The 21,254-nt window shown below is 44.4% G+C and overlaps 1 protein-coding gene across 2 annotated transcripts in view; it reads right to left on the reverse strand.

Annotated features, from left to right (window-relative positions):
• The window catches only part of ZNF704 (zinc finger protein 704), a 259,768-nt gene that overhangs the window by 28,996 nt on the left and 209,518 nt on the right, over positions 1-21,254 (reverse strand). For both annotated transcript variants that reach the window (XR_011570627.1, XM_070802741.1), the window contains exon 5: positions 6,943-7,043. Coding sequence is in view for 1 of the 2 variants with exons in the window: in XM_070802741.1 (XP_070658842.1) it covers positions 6,943-7,043 (101 nt within the window). In the remaining variant the exon portion in view is untranslated. The remainder of the gene's footprint in view (positions 1-6,942; positions 7,044-21,254) is intronic.

Raw genomic sequence — 21,254 nt, forward strand, 5'->3', positions numbered from 1 at the left:
TGGTGGCTCAGATGGTAAAGAATTCGCCAGCAATGCAGAAGACCCGAATTTGATCCCTGGGTTGGGAAGATCTCTTGTCGAAGGAAATAGAAACCCACTCCAGTATTCTTGCCTGGAGAGTTCCATGGACAGAGGAGCCTGGCGGGCTATAGTCCATGGTGTTGTAAGCAGTCTGACACTATTGAGCTACTCTCACACACACACACACACACACAGACACACTCATACTACTCATGCATAAAGAATGAAATTTTGCCATTGTAACAACATGAATGGACTTAGAGGGTATTATGCCAAGTGAGATAAGTCAGACAGAGAAAGACAAATACTATGATATTACTTGTATGTGGAATCTAAAAAATACAAAAAACTAGTGAATATGACAAAAAAGAAACAGATATAGAGAACAAACCAGTAGTTAAGGAGGGGGAGGGGAAGTATAGGGGTAGAGGATTAAGAGGTATAAACTATTATGGATAAAATAAACTACAAGGATGTATGTATGTATGTGAAAGTTGCTCAGTTGTGTCCAACTCTTTGTGACCTCATGGACTATAGCCTGCCAGGCTCCTCTGTCCATGGAACTCTCCAGTCAAGAATACTCAAGTGGGTAGCCATTCCCTTCTCTAGCAGATCTTCTCAACCCGGGGATCAAACCCAGGTCTCCCCATTGCAGGTGAATTCTTTACTGTTGGAACCACCAGGGAAGCCCAAGAATACTGGAGTGGGTAGCCTATCCCTTCTCCAGCAGATCTTCTCAACTCAGGGATTGAACCCAGGTCTCCCCATTGCAGGCAAATTCTTTACTGTTGGAACCACCAGGGAAGCCCAAGAACACTGGAGTGGGTAGCCTATCCCTTCTCCAGCGGATCTTCCCAAACCAGGAATTGAACTGCACTCTCCTGCATTGCAGGCGGATTCTTTACCAGCTAAGCTACAAGACTGTATTACTGTAAAACACAGGGCATATAGCCAATATTTTACAGTAAATATAAATGAACTATAATCATAAAAATTGTGAATTACCATACAGTACGTGTGCAACTTATATAATATTATTCATTAACCATAAGTCAATTTAAAAAAAGTAAACCCATAAAGAAACAGATATTTAGGTCTCCCACACTGTAGGCAGACGCTTTACCATCTGAGCCACCAGGGAAGTCCATTTAATACATTGCTGCTGCTAAGTCGCTTCAGTCGTGTCCGACTCTGTGCGACCCCATAGACGGCAGCCCACCAGGCTCCCCCGTCCCTGGGATTCTCCAGGCAAGAACACTGGAGTGTGTTGCCATTTCCTCCTCCAATGCATGGAAGTGAAAAGTGAAAGTGAAGTTGCTCAGTCGTGTCCGATTCTTAGCAACCCATGGACTGTAGTCCTCCAGGCTCCTCCGGCCATGAGATTTTCCAGGCAAGAGTACTGGAGTGGGGTGCCATTGCCTTCTCCATTTAATACATTAGGTAGTGATAAATCCCAGAAAGAAAAATTAAGCAGCATTAAGACCATCCTTAATCAGGGCAAGCGATGGGGGACATTATTTTAAATAGAGTATTCATAGGAAGACTCTGAGATGACAGTTGAGCAGAGGTCTCAATGAGGTGAGGGAAAAACCCTTGTGGGAACTATGGGAGAAGAATGCACAGAATCCTGGGGTTGGCTGGCTTGTTGCTTTCTGAGAAGGACGGAGAGGTAGGTGGCTGGTGCTCAGGGCACCAGGCAAAGAGTGATGGGAGAAGAATGGGAAGGAAGGCAGAGACACAATGGCACAGGGCTTTGTAGCCCTGGGGAAAATTTGGTATTTTGTTCCAAATATGATGGAAGCCTCTGGGGATTTTGAAGTATCTAAGTGACTTGTTATTTTTATTTTTTAAAATTGATGTATAGTAAGTACAGTTAATTTACAATGTTGTGTTAGTTTCAGGTGTACAGCAAAGTGCCATATGTGTGTGTGTGCATGCGCGTGTGTGTATTCTTTTTCAGGTTTGTTTCCGTTATAGGTTGCTGCTGCTGCTAAGTTGCTGCTAAGTCGCTTCAGTCGTGTCCGACTCTGTGCGACCCCATAGACGGCAGCCCACCAGGCTCCCCTGTCCCTGGGATTCTCCAGGCAAGAACACTGGAGTGGGTTGCCATTTCCTTCTCCAATGCATGAAAGTGAAAAGTGTAAGTGAAGTCGTTCAGCCATGTCCGACTCTCAGAGACCCCATGGACTGCAGCCTACCAGGCTCCTCCACCCATGGGATTTTCCAGGCAAGAGTACTGGAGTGGGGTGCCACTGCCTTCTCCACCATTATAGGTTACCACAGGATATCGAGGATAGTTCCCTGCACTATACAGTAAGTCCTTGTGGTTTATCTGCTTTATACATAGTAGTGTGTATTTGTTCATCCCAAGCTCCTAATTTCTCTCTCCCCACTCCACCCCTTCCTCTTCTATGCCCTTTGAGAACCATAAATTTGTTCTCTAATGCCACCTAATGCCATTTGCAACATGACTGGACCTAGATATTATCACATTAAGTGAAGTAAGATAGAGAAAGACAAAGATCATATTCTATCACTTTTATATGGAATCTAAAAATAATGATACCAATGAACTTATCTACAAAACAGAAACCGACTCACAGACATAAAGTACTTTTAAAAGGCTCACCCTGGCCACTGTCTGGAGAAAGAACAGAGGATGGGAGGGCAAGAGGAACAGGAGCCAGTGAGCAGGCTGTGGAGCGGTTGACAGTGGCCGGGCGAGGGGTAGGGGAGCAAGTGACCTGAGCTCTCAAACTGGGGACTTCTTTTGAGGGACAGGCATCAGGATTTAGCTTCAAACAGTTAAATCCTCTGAGCTCCCTTTGAAGAAGTGGAAGTGAAAGACGCTCAGCGTGTCCGATTCTTTGCGATCCCCTGGAATTCTCCAGGCGGTCGCACTGGAGTGGGTAGACGTACCCTTCTCCAGGGGATCTCCCCAACCCAGGGATCAAACCCAGGTCTCCCACGTTGCAGGCAGATTCTTTACCACCTGAGCCACCAGGGAAGCCCAGGAATGCTGGAGTGGGTTGCCATTCCCTTCTCCAGGGGACCTTTCCCACCCAGGGATCGAACCCAGGTCTCCTGCATTGTAGGCAGATTCTTTACCAACTGAGCCACCACGGAATTACTTTGAAGTGTGTTCATTTCAATTCACTTTATTTATTTAATGATTTGGTGCATTTGTAATTGGTTTTGGTGCATCTGTAATTGTTTTAAACCTCTGTCGCCTCCCTAAGACAGATTCTTCAGGGCTGTGTCTTGTTCATTTTTGTTTAATAGATACCACATGTTTCAGTGCATCTGGCACACAGTAGGTGCCTGTTAAATGCTGAATGAATGAAAGAAAGAAGCCGATGCTATAGCACAGTGATTACCAACATGAATTCTGGAGTTACATTGCCGGGGTTCGAATCCTGACACCTCCCAGCTGCCTGTGTAATTTTAGCAGCCTGTGCCCTTATATAAAGCAGCATAGCACAGCTGGCCTTCCGTGTCCACCGGGAGCCTACTAAACACAGTACTTAGAGGTGTAGAGCACTCACGTGTCAGTTCAGTTCAGTCACTCAGTCGTGTCCAACTCTTTGTGACCCCATGAATCACAGCATGCCAAGCCTCCCTGTCCATCACCAACTCCCAGAGTTCACCCAGACTCACGTCCATCGAGTCAGTGATGCCATCCAGCCATCTCATCCTCTGTCGTCCCCTTCTCCTCCTGCCCCCAATCCCTCCCAGCATCACAGTCTTGTCCAATGAGTCAACTCTTCGCATGAGGTGGCCAAAGTACTCGAGTTTCAGCTTTAGCATCATTCCTTCCAAAGAAATCCCAGGGCTGATCTCCTTCAGAATGGACTGGTTGGATCTCCTTGCAGTCCAAGGGACTCTCAAGAGTCTTCTCCAACACCACAGTTCAAAAGCATCAATAAGCACTAAATGTTTATTAAATAAAAATAAGGCTGATGCTAGAAAGACTCAGTGTTTACTATCATCAGGAAAAGTATCTTCTGATGCTTCCTCAGGTTCTTCTGAGACACAGAAAATTGTGTTTTTCCACAGTAAGTTTTGTGGAAAAGAAAATAACTGTCAAGGGTGTGTGTGTGTGTGTGGGCTCAGTCGTGTCCAACTCTTTGCAATCCCATGAACTGTAGCCTACCAGGCTCCTTTGTCCATAGGATTTTCCAGGCAGGAATACGGGAGTGGGTTGCCACGCCCTCCTCCAGGGGATCTTCCCGACCCAGGGATCGAAGCGGCATCTCTTGCATCTCCTGCATTGGTAGGCAGATTGTTTACCACTGGACCTCCTGGGAAGCCTGTCAAATAACTACTATTTGTTGGATTTGAGGATTTCTAGGGAAATGATGCACATTCTTGCAGCTGGTTTTATGGGATGGGATCTGTAAATGTTGCTTTCCTGGGGCATCTCCAAGTTTCATGACCATATCTGGCAGGAGCAGGGCACTGACTCGGAATAAACTTTTTTCCACTGACAATCCCTGCACAGAACCTAAAATACAAATCTCCCTTTCTCCTGGGCCTTGCTGTTCAGCCAGATCAGCGGCTTCTCCCAGCCTGGCTCTGTTTCCCCTGAGCTCTCTGCCTGAGGCATCTAGGGAGGTGTCTGCTCCGTATCAGGTCAGGCAGGGCTTGGCTCTCCTACAAGCAAAGCATCGAAGACCCCAGAGAGTGGGCCGAAGAATGTGCATCTGTTCTATTTCTGTCCCCACTTCCTCTCCAGGAAAGGGCGAGCCGAGTCGCTACCGGCTGCCGAGTGCTACTAATAGACACGCAGGCCTGGGGAACATCGTGTGTCCTACACGGGGATAAATCAGGATCAGCCCCTGGTGTGTAAGAACGGAGTGAGAATTACGAGAAAAACGGAGCACTTCTTATGCTGGTGTGGTGTGCACTGCAGCTATATCAGATGCAAGATATGTATTTGGGGGCTTGGGTTAAGCTACCTTCTTCACAAGCCAATCAACACTCATTAAAAACTGCCCCATCCTCCTATAGGCTCCCAGGCACATTCCTGGGTAGTGGCTGGCAGAGATGGGGATTCTAACTCATCAAGGCCATGTGAAGCACGCAGAGGAAAAAGGGAATCCCAGGGGAGCAAATACAGCGCCTGCTGTACTTGAATTTCACCCACCAGGAGAGCACCCTGGAAGCTCAAAAGAAACTCATGTGATGCCACTCACAGTCTATAAACACATAGATAGGGTATGTGTTTCTGTGTGGTGTTGAATATGATTTGACTTTTGGGCGAGATGGACTTTAAAACAAAGACCCGCAGCTCCTGAATCTAGCTTCAGAAAGCTCTTTCTAAACGTTCAAATAACTGAGTTATTTACACTGTGAGCTGGCTGATGGTGAGAGTTGAGCGAAGACGCCGTGGGGTGTCCTTCCCTGAAGGAGTGGGTTCTGTGTGGGGTTTCTTGGAGGGTGGAGTGGACCCTCTGGCTAGTGGAGCCGAAGCCCTGCTTCGCTGGGCCATGACCGTGGTGCTTGGTGATTTTTCACATGCCATGCCCCGGAAAGGTCTGGCTATGTCCCCAGTATCCCCAGCCTATGGGTGAGGGAGCTGGATTCCTGCTTCTCTCCAGCCATGGCAGGAGCCCACCCACAGGAATCAGCAAAATCACCTTGGAACCCGTTCTTGTTTTCTTTTTCTATCACTTTTTATGGATGATGCCTTGCCTAAATTTATCCTTGGCTGGGCCAAGTGCCTATAGTGCTTATTTCTCAGCAGTCACAGCAAGGAGATCCAACAAGTCAGTCCCGAAGGAAATCAACCCTGAATATTCATTGGAAGGACTGACACTGAAGTTGAGGCTACAATTCTTTGGCCACCTGATGCGAAGAGCTGATTCATTGAAGACGACCCTGATGCTGCAAAATATCAAAGGCAAGAGGAGAAGGGGGTGACAGAGGATGAGATGGTTGGGTGGCATCACCAACTCAATGGACATGAGTTTGAGTCAACTCAGGAAGAAGGAAAGCCTGGTATTCTGCAGTCCATGGGGCTGCAAAGAGACACGACTTAGCAACCGAACACCAACAACATCTTTTTGAAAGGACCCCTCGGTGTCCAAGCACTTGGGGGCTCAGTCATGTGTCTGGCTTTGCCTTGTGCACAGTTTATCACTTACAGCTTTTCGAGATCCCTTCTTAGTTCCACATCCCTGGACAAGAAAGACCCACAGACTAAAGAACAAGAGGCTGTACCATCACAGCCCTTCTGGAGTAGCCCCTAATCCCTGCTGCGCAAAACTTCGTTTTATCTTTCCTTAGAAAGGTTTTGTATAACACAGGGAAATGTGTCTGTTGTACAAATAAAGGACTTATTTGGGCAACAGAAAAGGATAGAGCAGGTCATCAGGCTTCATAAGAATAGCAACACTGATTGTCACTGTGGTTCTTAAACCCTTTTCAGGCTATGTCTGCCTTTGAGGCACAAAGTCATTAACACACTCCACTGGGGAAAAAAATTGCACATATAATTTTACAAACATTTTCAGGGGGTCTAAGGACTCCTTACCCTACCCTACCCTGGTGCTCCATCTTTTACAAATCACTCTCACATACGTTTTATTTTTGAGCATCACACATGACCCTGCAGGGCGGATATTCTGAGTTTCTTTTTCATAGAGAACTGAGGCTTCGAGCAGCAGCTTGCTTAATATCACTTGGTGAGTGCATTAGGGAGGCTTCACAGCTCTAAGTCCATGTTCTTTCCACTTGCCACACTGGCCTGTATTATCTGCAGTGGCCATCTCCGTAGTGATTAGGAAGACCACGCAGGCCCAGTCTCTGTTTCTGTGTTCAGAATTTTTAAGGCACAATGAGAAGTGTAATTCTGAGTGTAGGTGGTCCTGGACTGAACTTGATGGAGATACACCCAGCTCCAAAGGGAGGGCTCCTTACCCGAGATGAATGGTCCGGATGTGCTTCTGGATACCCACTGCAGTACTCAGAACCTTCCCACAGTTCTTCCAGAGGCATTTGAACATCACCTTCATGGAGTTCTAGAAAGGGAAGACAAGGTTACATTAAAATGAAAACTAACCCATCAACATAACAGCTTCCCAGTCTCTTGACTATAACTCAGCACACCATTCTAGGAAACCCCCCAGGTGAGGATCTTAGTGACCTCAGAGATTTTCTTGCTTCCTTCTTAAATACTGAGCCCGGCTGGAACATTTAGTTTACTTTTTAAAAAATATATTTTTAATCGAGGGATAATTGATTTACAATATTGTGTTGGTGTCTGCCATATATCAACATGAATCAGCCACAGGTATATATATATGTCTGCTCCCTCTTGAACCTCCCTCCCACCCCATTAGTTCACTTTTTTTTAAGGTGGTTACAGTGTCTTTCAGGCATTGTGCTGTGCTTAGTCGCTCAATCATGTCTGACTCTTCGTGATCCCATGGACTGTAGCCCACCAGGCTCCCCTGTCCATGGGGATTCTCCAGGCAAGAATACTAGAATGGGCTGCCATGCCCTTCCCCAGGGAATCTTCCCAACCCAGGGATGGAACTCAGGTCTCCTGCATTCCAGGTGGGTTCTTTATCATCTGAGCCACCAGGGAAACCCGGCATTAATGACAGTGAATTTTAGAATATTCATTGAGCACTTACTATGTGCCAAGTGCTAGTCTAAGAGTTTATCTCATTTAATCCTAAAAGATGAATACTATTATCATCACCATTTTACAGATTCATGGAAAGCTTCAGTAAAACATGCCTAGTCAATGGAGCCAGCTTCGAGCAAAACCAGAATGTGAGTTTTGGAAGTCTGGCTCCTGGAACTACTCTCTCCACCAGGACACAAATCTATCTTCTCCTATGAGGATCTTAGAAGTTTTCCAAAACAGTCCAGCAAAGTGATTGAGAGCCCTGATTTTGGACTTACTCTCTCAAGTCCTAGTTTTCTTATTTATCAAGTAAGAACAATAGTACCTGTCTCATAGGGTTATTATGATGATTAAATAGGGTCACGAAAGCAAAATCGTTTAGCGCAATACTGACGGGAGTAATTATTCAACCAATGGCAGCTATTATGGTCTTATTACGATATACTTCCTGGAGTGAATTTGACAGGGAGTGAGTTTTCTCCCCTGTGCTCACCAAGCCCCATCCTTGTTTCCTCCTGGGAACACAGCTAGACTTCATTTCCCAGCCCCCTTTGAAGTTAGGTGAAGTCATGTGACTGAATTAGGGCCAATGGAATAAGGGCAGAAGTGACATACATTCCTTCTAAGCCTTGTCCCTAAACTACTTGTCAGTGTCACTCCAGCCTGTTTCGCTGATTAGAGGTACGGTATACCCAAGGACTTAGGGGACAGTAGTGCCTCAGGAATTTTTTAAAAAATATTTTTAAAATGGAAGTATAGTTGATTTACAATGTTGTGTTAATTCTGCTGTACAGCAAAATGATTCAGCTATACGTTCTTTTCTATATTCTTTTCCATTATGGTTTATTATAGGACATTGAATATAGTTCCCTCTGCTATACAGTCAGAACTTGTACTTTAGGGATTTTTAATCTTTTATTGGCTGTGAATTCTTTTGGCAGTCTGCTAAATTCTATGAACCCCTTCTTAAAGTAATGTTTTTATTAATAATGTTTAAAATAAAACACACAGGATTAAAAAAACTGTGAGTGTGCTGAAATAGTTATAAAAATATTTAAAAATTTCGTGAAGCGGTAATATATATACTCTTTAACACATAAACTAATAAGATCTTTAAGTGAATTTAGTAACTACCATAATTTCAAAGTGGCGTTGTGCATAAATGACATTTCATGATATCTGCTAAGATTGTAAGGTGATATGAAAACATCCATATTTCGTATTGGTAGAAAAGTCACAGGAGGCACTAATACTATAGCGGTTTGATGTCTCCAATCATAATTGTAGGAAATGCTAAATTATAGTTAAAACATTAATGACAATAAAGATATGTTTTTTCTCCCACCTAATTTCATAGACTCTCTGAATTCTTTCCACTCCCTTTACGGGACTTGTGGACTCCAAGTTAAGAATCTCTGCACTGGGAGGAAGGGGCCTGGGTCCCTGGAGAATGTGTAGAGCAGAAACACCCCTTCATCACTCCTGCTGACCTGATTGGATTGTGACATGAGAAATCCTTTATGGAGTTAAGCCACTGAAGTTTGGAAATGGGTTGTTTCAACCAGAAGCCTCCCCTAACCAATAAACAAGGACACCTTCCCTGAACTGACAGAATTGCTGTAGGTTTGTTTACAAGTCTAGTAGGATTTCTGCTCTCAAGCCCTGTTCTAGAAAGCCATCATTTACACATTTAGAGAATGACTCACCGGCTATTATGATGGAATTAGTATCCTGATTCAGCCAGTCACCCCCACCTAAATCTTTCTCAATTGAAACAAAATACCTAGAAAACATGCAAAAGTGAGGCGTATCCTGTGTGTTGGGAATGATCACTTTCAGGCTGGCAAGTTGAAGACACAGCACAGTGGCACATGGCTACAGTCCGTTGCAACGGATAGATTAGTGACAGCAAGAAGGAGCCCACGCCTCCTGTGAGCTTCGTGAGCCCAGGGGCCTGGGGTTTCCAGAGGTCCCAGGTGGCTGGCCTTCCTGACACTGCAACCTAGCCATTCCCACTGCAGTTCCCGGGCATTGTGGACAGCTTGCCCATGCTTCCTGCTGCAATGAGCAGTACTGAGCTCTAGAAGCTGCGGCAGCAAAGAGCTGGAGCAGAAACTGGGAGAGAGGGATGTGAGGGGAGCTGAGAAGCAGAGACAGAATTAGGACACTTTAAAGTACACTATCGTGAAGAGCTGGTGTTTACTCTAAGGAGACCATTCACAAATTTCAGGCTCCCTGATCTTCTTGAGCCACTGATCCAAACGCATGAGATGGAAGATGAACCAAAGGGGGAGAATTTAAAACCTTCCCTCCCCCCTACTCCAGCCCCAAGGTTCACAAAAAAGAATTTGGCTTGATTTTTTTTTTAATTCAGAGCAGATAATGACGATATTAATTAATAAATCCTCACCCTATGAGTGCTTTCTGCTCATTTTTCAAACAATGAAGCTGTTCTATTAAAAAATATCTTCCACTTAAGGGAATTAATGACTCAAACCAAAATTACAGGTATCTGAGAGTCCAAATATCCATCTGGAAATGAAGTCAAGATAGATGAAAGCACTTTTTCATTCATTCCAAGCCTTCTTGCTGATGGTATTCCTTTATTCATTAAACTAAATAGCTACTTAGCAAGGAATATTCCAGTGGCTGTGATGGAAAGAAAAGAAGCTGTTCTTCAGAACTTACATTCTAATGGGGGAGAGACAGAAATGATCACAAATGATGACTGTTTCAGGTATGGTAATGTTTCTGGAAATGGGGATGGGAAACGCTAGGTCAGACAAAGCCTCTAGAAGGTGACTTGTGAGCTGGGACCTGAAGGCTGGAAAAGGAGCCAACCATGCTATGAGCTAGGGTTTTCCAGGTAGAAGGAAGAGTTAATGAGAGCTGTGACGATGCAGAAGAACTTGACATACTGTAGGGCCAGAAAGGAACAGTTAGTTTGGAGGGAAAGGAGAGGTGGTGTGATGTGTTTGAGATCATGTGAAGAGGCAAGGAGGGCCATGGAGGCAAGGAGGATTATGCAGGGTCTTATAGGTAAGGGTACGGAATCTGGACTTTATTCCAAAATAAAGAAGCTGCTGAAGGGGTTGAAGTTGGGGAGTGATATTATATGATTTAGATTTTAAGAAAACGTTACTCTTGGACTTCCCTAGTGGTCCAGTGTGGTTAAGACTCCATGTTTCCAGTGCAGGGGGTGTGAGTCGGATCCCTGGCTGGGGAACTAAGACCCAACATGCTGTGTGGTATGGCCAAAAAGAAAAGAAAAGATCACTCTGTTCTGTTCTGGGGAGGAAAAATAAGGTCACCAGTGTGGTGCTACTGCAGGTTAGAAAAGATGGAGGCTTGAAGAAGGCTTGGGCTGTGAGAACAGAGATAAGTAGACGCGTTCAGTGTCCATTTTGGAGGGAGATCCAACAGAACCTGTTGTTGGGTTGAGCATGAGGAACGTTAAAAGGGATGGTATTAAAGATAAGTTCTGTAGCGAGGGGAGTTGTGGTTCTCTTTGGGATACATTCATTTTGAGATACCTACTGGCAAGTAGGACAATGCATCTATGAGCCTGAAACTGAGAAGAAGTCAGGTCTAGAGATATACATTTGGAGTCAGGACCTGAAGGAATTCTTAAAACAGATCTAGATGAGACCATCTAGGGGGAAATACAGCTAGAGATAATTAGAAGGCCCAGCATACTGTAGATCCAGTATTTCATATAGGAGACTGAGAAGGAAAAGACAGAGAGAAAGGGTGTGGGCAGTAGTGGTAATCAAGATAGGGTGGTATTACCAGCACAAAAGGCAGAAAGTGGCTTAAGAAGGAATATGTGACTTAGTATCACTTGATGTTCCCAGGTGGCGCCAGTGGGAACCTGCCTGCCAATTCAGGAGACCTGAGAAACTCAGGTTTGATCCCTGGGTCTGGAAGATCCCCTGGAGGAAGGCATGGCAACCCACTCCAGTATTCTTGCCTGGGGAATCCCATGGACGGAGGAGCCTGACAGGCTACAGCTCATAGAGTTGCAAAGAGTTGGACACAACTGAATCAACTTCACATGCACACATGTGCAACAATTAGTCAGTTATTAATAGATAGTCTTTTGAAATTAATATAATAGTATTACACAACATGCAGAGCCAAATTCCTCCTACATCTTAGGAATTTCTTAAAGGGTCAAATTGCTAACTGTTTTGGGAAATGACAATCACACTGGCATTTCTGTCCCATAACAAGTATTATTGATAAAACTCCTGTTCCTGGTTCTTGCAATAACATGTCAAGCATTTGCTTCTTGAGTTGATTAATAAAGCCTGGTACTGATGATAGAAAAATAAATGTCATTGGTATAACTCCTTTCCTTAGGAGGAACTAGCTGATTCAGAGGTGTCAAACCCCCCACATACAATGAAGCTGACCAATATCCTCTCTAAATCCCTTGGATTTTGGAGAACTACCAATTACAAGTGCTTGTGCTGTGTACTTAGTCGGTCAGTCACATCTGACTCTTTGACACCCCATGGACTATTGCCCACCAGGCTCCTCCGTCCATGCGGATTCTCCAGGCAAGAATAATGGAGTGGGTTGCCAGGGGATCTTCCCAAACCAGGGATTGAACCCAGGTCTCCTGCATTGCAGGTGGATTCTTTACCAACTGAGCCACCAAGGAAGCCCAAGAATACTGGAGTGGGTAGCCTATCCCTTTTCCAGGGGATCTTCCTGACCCAGGAATTGAACCAGGGTCTCCTGCATTGCAGGTGGATTCTTTACTTACATTCATAATTTTCTGGGCTTATACTAAGGGCTCTAAAGAAATCTGTTGCCCAAAGAAAATTAGGTAATGGATATGAAGAAAAATGATCAATTTTATTCCTTCTTGCTTCTCTTTTGCCCATGGGATACTGCATCATCCCTTCTGATTTCTTCTAGCCCTATTACTCCTTTATAAAGAGCCTCTTTATTAAATTCTTCTCAGTTACCCCATCTGAGGACACCATCAACTTCCCCGAGGACCTGGATTGAAATGGGGAAAAAGTAGGTTATAAAAGAACATAAACAACATTATATATTTTGGGGGGTATGTAAAACAAATAAAAATGTATTATTGCATGGTGGAAATATTGGGGTGGGGTATCTTATTTTTACATTAATTTCCAAATGTAGAAATTGCGTTGTTGTTCAGTTGCTCCATCGTGTCTGACTCTTTGCAACCCTGTGGACTGCAGCATGCCAGGCTCCTCTGGCCTTCACTATCTCCCAGAGCTTGCTCAAAGTCACATCCATTGAGTTGTCGATGCAAAATATAAAAATTACCCTACTTTAAATTAAAATAGAAGTCAACCTATAATATTAATACTTGCTTGATTAATTTTTAGAGAATACAACTATACTAGCACAAGCACCTCAACTTTAATACAATCAAGTGACTTCTTTCTACCTAGGTGAAGGTATGTCAAACCAGAAGGTCTCTTAAATCAGTGGTCCCCAACCTTTCTGGTGGGCTTTCTCAGTGGCTCAGTGGTGAAAAAAATCTACCTACAATGCAGAAGATGCGGTTTGATCCCTGGATTGGGAAGATCCCCTGGAGGAGGGCATGGCAACCCACTCCTGTACTCATGGAGGGAAAATCCCATGGACAGAGGAGCCTGGCAGGCTACAGTCCATAGGGTCTAAAAGAGCCAGACACGACTGAGTGATTAAGCACTCAAGCAACCTTTTTTGGTACCGAAGACCAGTTTCGTGGAAGACAATTTTTTCATGGACTGGGGTTGGGGGGTGGTTTTGGAATGAATGAAGTGCATTACACTTTTTGTGGACTTTATTTGTATTATTAGTACAACAGCTCCAATTCAGATCATTAGGAATTAGATTATGGAGGTTGGGGACTCTTGTCTTAAATAGTGGTTAAGTACTTTTCAGAGTACCCTGATTACTTCCAGTGGAAAGAAATCCTGTCTACAGAACTACTCCCTGTTACGCTAAAGGAAAGCCAGCCATGGGAGGAGGAGAACAGGAAAACATAGCTAAATAAACAGCACCCAGATTGCTGCATGGGTCCAAGCTTGCCCAAAGAATCCAAACTAAGCAATGCGGCAGGCAGAGTTGCAGCCGCCAAGTCTGAACATGACCATCTGTGCCTCAGCCCTGGCTTCTCTTCCCAGCTTCAGCAGATGTTCACCAAGCTGGGTTGTCGGAGGTAGGGAGAGGCCACTGTTGGCTGGGAACCTCAACGAGCTATGGTCCTCCATGCATCTGCCTGGTTTAGCTGAAGCTCCTGGCAGTTGGGCTTCCCAGGTTGCTCAGCAGTAAAGAACCTGCCTGCCAAAGGAGGAGCCGCAGGTTCCACACCCTGGAGAGAAGGAAATGGCAATCCACTTCAGTTTCTTGCCTGGGAAATCCCATGGACACAGGAGTTGGCAGGCTATAGTCCATGGGGTTGCAAAAGAGTTAAACACGACTTAGTGACTAAACAACAGCCTGGCAGTTATAAGCAGACTCAAGGAATCTCACACATGCCCAGTGGGACATTCGCAGCAGCTTCCAGGAACTGCTTCTTTAGAATCACTCAGCTTTGGCCTTGTGGGCTACGATGGTTGGAGAGAACTTCCTGGAGATTCATCACCTTTGTGGCAGCTCCCAGAATGTCTCTGATATCAACTGCTCTGGAGCAATAGGCTGAGATCTTTGGCCACGTCTTCCTTCATCTTTTCTCTGCTTCCCTCTCCATGGCAAGCTTCCATGCTGGTTTTGACTTATTTCATACTTAGGATACATGGAGTGGCTTCTATTTTCCTGATAGAACCCAGATTGGTACACAGGACTGATAAGATGACTTCTGAAGTCACCTTCCGTTCAGTTCAGTTCAGTCACTCAGTCATGTCTGACTCTTTGCGACTCCATGGACTGCAGCACACCAGGCTTCCCTGTCCATTACCAACTCCCAGAGTTTACCCAAACTCATGTCCATGGAGTCAGTGATGCCATCCAACCATCTCATCCTCTGTCGCACCCTTCTCCTCCCTCCTTCAATTCTTCCCAGCATCAGGGCCTTTCTAATAAGTTCTTCCCATCAGGTGGCCAAAGTATTGGAGTTTCAGATTCAACATCAGTCCTTCCAGTGAACACTCAGGACTGGTCTCCTTTAGAATGGACCAGTTGGATCTCCTTGCAGTCCAAGGGGCTCTCAAAAGTCTTCTCCAACACCACAGTTCAAAAGCATCAATTCTTCAGCACTCAGCTTTCTTTATAGTCCAACACTCACATCCATACATGACCACTGGAAAAACCATAGTCTTGACTAGATGGACCTTTGTTGACAAAGTAATGTCTCTGCTTTTTAATATGCTATCTAGGTTGGTCATAACTTTCTTTCCAAGGAGTAAGCATTTTTTATTTCATGGCTGCAGTTACCATCTGCAGTGATTTTGGAGCCCAGAAAAATAAACTCTGACACTGTTTTCACTGTTTCCCCATCTATTTCCCATGAAGTGATGGGACCAGATGCCATGATTTTAGTTTTCTGAACGTTGAGCTTTAAGCCAACTTTTTCCACTCTCCTCTTTCAATTTCATCAAGAGGCTCTTTAGTTCTTCTTCACTTTCTGCCATAAGGGTGGTGTCATCTGCATATCTGAGGTTATTGATATTTTTCCCAGCAATCTTGATTCAAGCTTGTGCTTCATCCAGTTCAGCATTTCACATGATGCACTCTGCATAGAAGTCAAATAAGCAGGGTGACAATCTTGACGTACTCCTTTTCCTATTTGGAACCAGTCCATTGTTCCATGTCCAGTTCTAACTGTTGCTTCCTGACCTGCATACAGATTTCTCAGGAGGCAGGTCAGGTGGTCTGGTATTCCCATCTCTTTCAGAATTTTCCAGTTTGTTGTGACCCACACAGTCAAAAGCTTTGACATGGTCAATAAAGCAGAAACAGATGTTTTTCTGGAACTCTCTTGCTTTTTTTGATGATTCAGCAGATGTTGGCAATTTGATCTCTGGTTCCAGTGCCTTTTCTAAAACCAGCTTGAACATCTGGAAGTTCACGGTTCACATACTGTTGAAGCCTGGCTTGGAGAATTTTGAGCATTACTTTGCTAGCGTGTGAGATGAGTGCAATTGTGCAGTAGTTTGAGCATTCTTTGGCATTGCCTTTCTTTGGGATTGGAATGAAAACTGACCTTTTCCAGTCCCGTGGCCACTGCTGTGGCACACCTTCAGTTACAAGTGTGCAAACATGGCTGGATTTTGACGCATACAAAATGCCAGGGATAAGTTCAATTACAGCTGTATTCCAGAAAGTACATATGTAGGACTTTAAGCATCACATGACTGGTTTACCAGATAGCAGCCTGGGGTTAATGCCAAGTGCCTTTATTTGGCAATTGGTGTGTGTGTGTATGTGTGAGTGTTGGGATAAAGGATGGGTTGATATTCATGCGTCCGAACTTCCCAGAGAGAAGACAGTGCAGTTATTCTGCACAGGTGAGCGTGTGGCATCACACAGGTTTCCTCAGCCTGTCTCCCGGGAACCCAAAGCTTTGGCAGAGGCTGCAGTCACTCTTTCAGGATTGAGAAGTCCACTCAGACCCTCAGCAGGTTCCAAAAGACTGACAAATAGTGTCTTTAAAAAAATCAATAACTGTTAGAAGTTGTAGGCATTCCAGTTCTTTACTGTGTAGGCATTCCAGTTTTTTACTGGGACAGCAGCCTTGTACATGTCATCTCACTAGTTTGGGGCTTTCTTTATTTGTAAAATGAGAACACTGAACAAGCTTAGTAACTTTGGATCCATGAGTTGTATAGGTAAATTCAATAGGTAAATTCAAATGTGTATCAAGCACGGATTAAACATTTCCCACCTATATGCCATTTATGGATGCTGTGCGAATACACAAAATTTAAAAATAACAAAAAGATTTCTATAAATGGAATAATACAGAACGTATTCTTATGTATCTGGTGTCTATGTCTGAGCATATTTTTTTTTGAGCTTCACCCCATTTCATACTTCAGTCATTAGTTCCCTTTTACTTCGGTACAGAATTCCGTTGTGTATATGTACCAGAAATTATTTATCCACTTCCCTGTTTATGGAAACAGGTCTCTAGTTTGGGGTGACAATGAATACAACTTCTATGAAACTTGTCTACAAGTGTTTTTGTGGACATGCTTTCTTATCTCTTAGGTAAATATCTGAGAGTGGAATTACTGGGTCATATGGTGAGTATATCCTTAACTTTATAAGAAACTGCCAAACTGCTTTACAAAGGGGTTGTACCATTTTACAGTCCTAAGAGAAATGAATGAGAGTTCCTGTTGCCCACACTTGGTACTTTGTACTCCAAAAAGTGCACACTGTCTGATTCCATTTACAACAGGCAAAATTAATCTCTGGTGACAGAATCAGGGCTGCCTGTCTGAGTTGGGGGGCAGCATTTGACTCCAGAGGACACAAGAACTGCTGGCCTGGATCAGAGTGGTGATTACTCATGTGGAGACATTAGTTAAAACTCACTGAATGATATGTTTAAAGTGGGTTCATTTGATTGTGTGGACATGATACCTAACTACAGAGTCAATTTTAAATGATGTCTAAAACCACAAACTAAAGTATTCCTTAATTAATAGAAATCCCTAATCATTAAATTAAGTTTTCTCCATCAGTGAATTCTAAAAGTGCATCTCATCTTTGGGGACATCTGTACATTTCCAGACATGATCCAAGCAGTCCTGTAACTTGGAAAGGTTGAGCTTGGGCTTGATGATTTTTGAAGTCCTTCGCGCTCCTGGACCACACACTGCCTGGCAGACTATTCTAAGGTGCTGTCATTGAATTGCCTGGATCTCTCGTCTTTACCCTGCTCCTCCCCGAGGTCAGTCAGCTCTCTGACTCTGGCGGCGATGCTGTGTCATCACCCTGAGATCCGCACGGTGTGACCCCAAGTGGCTTTTCTTAGCACTGCCCTCCCCAGCACTTCTAACAGATGGGTCTATTTCTGGAGCCACAGTTCTTCTTACAGAAGGCACTTCTCTGCTCAAAATTAGTGGGTTAGGAATTAAGTCAGCCTGGAGACTGGCAACAGGCATAACAGTGAGGGCCGTGAGGGTCTGTTTGCTTTCTGGAGCAGTCATTCACAACTGAAAAGTGATTCACTGCTTTCTGATTCCAAAAGATCGAACATGCAGAGTGGAGCAAATGATTAATTCACTGTTTACTACTGTACAATGATGAGCGAAGTACCTTATGTGAACAGAGCTGTTTTTTTCCCTCTGACTTGAGATTCTCCCCAATCTATAGGTAAAGTAGTTCATGGTCAAGACGCTTGTGGGATAAATGAAAGTGATGAAGACTGGAATTTTGCAATTGCTTTTGAGTCGTGCTGATGTTTTGAAATGCAGAGTCCTGAGTCAGGTTTCCTTGGAGGCCCCAATTTCTGCCAATGTTGTTGCTTCCTTCACCCCTAATCTCACACAGGCTGGCCTCTCCCACTAACCCTAAATAAGCCCAAGGTGACTGAGGTGGCCGAGGGGCCACCTGGTCCTAAGGGTCCAGGACGGAGGATGGAGGCAGGCAGCCTTCCCTGTCCACACTCACGCTTCTCAAATGCCATTCAGTCCGTTGTCAAGTGGGTAAAAAGGAAAGCAAAATACTAGCGGCCAGCCCCTCACCACAACTTGACCATTATGGTGCTATCGTTTTTCATATTTTACAGATGAGGAAACTGAGCCTTAGAGAGGTCGAGTGATTTGCTACGCTCACACGAGTACTGTGGGCTTCCCTGATGGCTCAGATGGTAAAGAATCTGCCTGCAGGAGATCTGGGTTCGATCCCTGGGTAGGGAAGATCCCCTGGAGAAGGGAATGGCTACCCACTGCAGTATTCTTGTCTGGAGAATTCCATGGACAGAGGAGCCTGAATTCCTATGCATCTATGGGGTTGCAAAGACTCGGACATGACTGAGCGACTAGCACTTTCACACTTTGATGAGTATTATAGCTGGGGTGCTAATTCCAGAGCCCGAACGGTTTTATCCTGTTTGGGAAAGGACAAACCCCAAATTTGACTGAACTAGGAATCTGATGTGAAAAAAACGCACAGTATTAATTAGTTATGAGCCCTTCTTGATTTTCTAGAGGTCTTCAGGAATTGAATGTTAACTCCTGGCCTTCCATAGAACTGTTTTCTCCCAGACGCCTGGAGCGGCTGTATTTAGGGCCATTGCATCACCTTGTGGTCAGGATAGGAACTGCACCTTCCCGGTACTCCCCGAGTCCCTGCTCATACTACTAGGCTTTTCTCAACATCTGAGTACAGTCAGTCTGAAATTCCAGAGGAAAAATTCTGCTAGAACGGGGCTTGAGGCAGTTGGCTGGCTGATTTCCCGAGCCAGGAGAAAGAAGCCTTTCATTTCCCCTCCTCGCGTTCCCACCTACCTTGGCTAAAGGGCCATGTGCCCTTCCTGCAGGAAGCTGCCCCTGCCCTCCCGCCCCCACTCCACCCCAGCACAGTGGTCCACAATCTTTTTGGCATGAGGCACCGGTTTCGCGGAGGGGGGATGGTTTATCGTGTACTTTATTTCTATTATTATTACATCAGCACCAGCATCAGGCATTAGATCCTGGAGGTTGGGGACCTGGGCCTCAGGAGACAGCCTGGAATTCCTCTCTCTGTCTTTGAGTTCTTTGTAACCCTCTGCACCCCATTCCCACTCTGCCACGTTGTGCTGGCTGTAGCTGGGTCTGACTGTTTTCTTGCCATGTTATTTTCTTCTGGGTGCAGAGGGAAATGTGGATTCTTTGAAATAAGCTCAAGAGTTTTATCTTTGCTCTTTTAGCTGCTGCTGCTGCTAAGTCGCTTCAGTCGTGTCGGACTCCATGCGACCCCATGGACTAAGCTGATCTTATTTCTAAAATTATAAGCTACAGGATTTTTGGCAATTCACATAGCCTCAGTGAGCCTCTTCTGCACAATGGGGATATGACTAAGCCAAAGATGTTCGTGATGATTAAATGACATGCTGCATTTAAAAGCATTTTGTAAACTGTAACAGTATGCAAATATAGTTATTTATATATGTATGTATAAACTTGATAATATCAGCAATTGTGTCTTGCTCACCACTGACAGTAGGCAGTAATAATGCCTTATCTAGGCAATGAATCTCTCTTCCTCTTTACATAAGTGGAACAGGGATCATGTAAGAGGTGAGAGTGAGGAAAAGTGTTAAGATAACTTCCAAATAAGTTTCCATAAGGAGGAAGACCAGGGTCATTGCTTCATGATTATAGTATAGGGTATGCCTCTTCCCGCTTTGTTTCAGGGTCCTAAAATCGGTCTATTACAAAGTTGCTATATTCCAGTTTTAGGGCTTATAAGCCCTTTCTATAATTATGGTTGGTCACACTTCATCTTCATGATCGTCCTGAGACAGGTTTGATAATATCTGTTTGCCTGTTTAACGGACAAAGAAGTTGATGATCAGAGAGATGAAGTGTTTTCCTGAAGTTCTCAGGCTAGCAAAGTTGAGTCTAGAATGCGGATCTTTCGATTTCTAATCAGGACACCTTCACTTACCACTTATCATGTTCTCTCTTTATCCTAAGGAACAGGGGCTTCCAAACTTTTTTGACCATCAGCCACAGTGAGAGACACAGTTTGTACAGTCGGCACATAGATGTGCAACTGAAAGCAAAGCATCAAGGAACAGCACTCAGCCTGATTACATCCATTGCCCCTATTCTGTCCTGTTCCCTAAAGATGTGCTGGTCACAGTCATTAGAAAGATTCACAAGCCACCGGTGGATTGAGACCTGCAGTTTGGAAAATATTGATCTAGAAGGTTCTCAAACAGTCCCCACAGGACATATGCCCAATACAAGTCCATGGTCTCAAATAGATATTATGAACCTCAGGGAATGAAGAGGAAAATAAAATGAGTTCATAAAGTGTCCCCCAACTAGAACATATTGTCTATAGATTAGGCAGTTAACTCTTGGAAATCGTTTGAAATATGATTTTAAAAACCAAAATAGCAGCATTTCAGCTACTGTGTTTCTACCACATTATGTGTATGGTAAGTTGCTTCAGTTCTGCCCAACTCTTTGAGACCCCATGGACTTTAGCCTGCCAGGGTCCTCTGTCCATGGGATTCTCCAAGCAAGAATACTGGAGTGGGTTGCCATTTCCTCCTCCTGGGATCTTCCGGACCCAGAGATCGAACCTGCAACTCTTAATGTCTACCTGCATTGGCAGTTGGGTTCTTTACCACTAACGCCACCTGGGAACCACATTTGAGCACAGCATCTATTGCTTATAATTATTATTGCCTTTTTATACATCAGTGTCCACCTGCCTAACTTTTGACCTTGAAGGAAGGGGCTGCACTTTAATCTCAGGGCATTGAGCATTGTGCCTGTTGGGTGCTCAATAAATATTGGTTCACTTGACACACTAAAAAAAATGAATCATGAATTGCAACCATCCTACTTTCTTGTTATTTCCACTCTTCAAAATAACTCTAAATTCAAAAGACAATGACTTGGTCTATGTTCGGTCCATGCAATAAAAACTAGGGACTACTTGGGACTTCTCTGGGTGT

This window comes from Bos indicus, chromosome 14 (assembly GCF_029378745.1).
Source record: "Bos indicus isolate NIAB-ARS_2022 breed Sahiwal x Tharparkar chromosome 14, NIAB-ARS_B.indTharparkar_mat_pri_1.0, whole genome shotgun sequence".
Classification (NCBI taxonomy): domain Eukaryota; kingdom Metazoa; phylum Chordata; class Mammalia; order Artiodactyla; family Bovidae; genus Bos; species Bos indicus.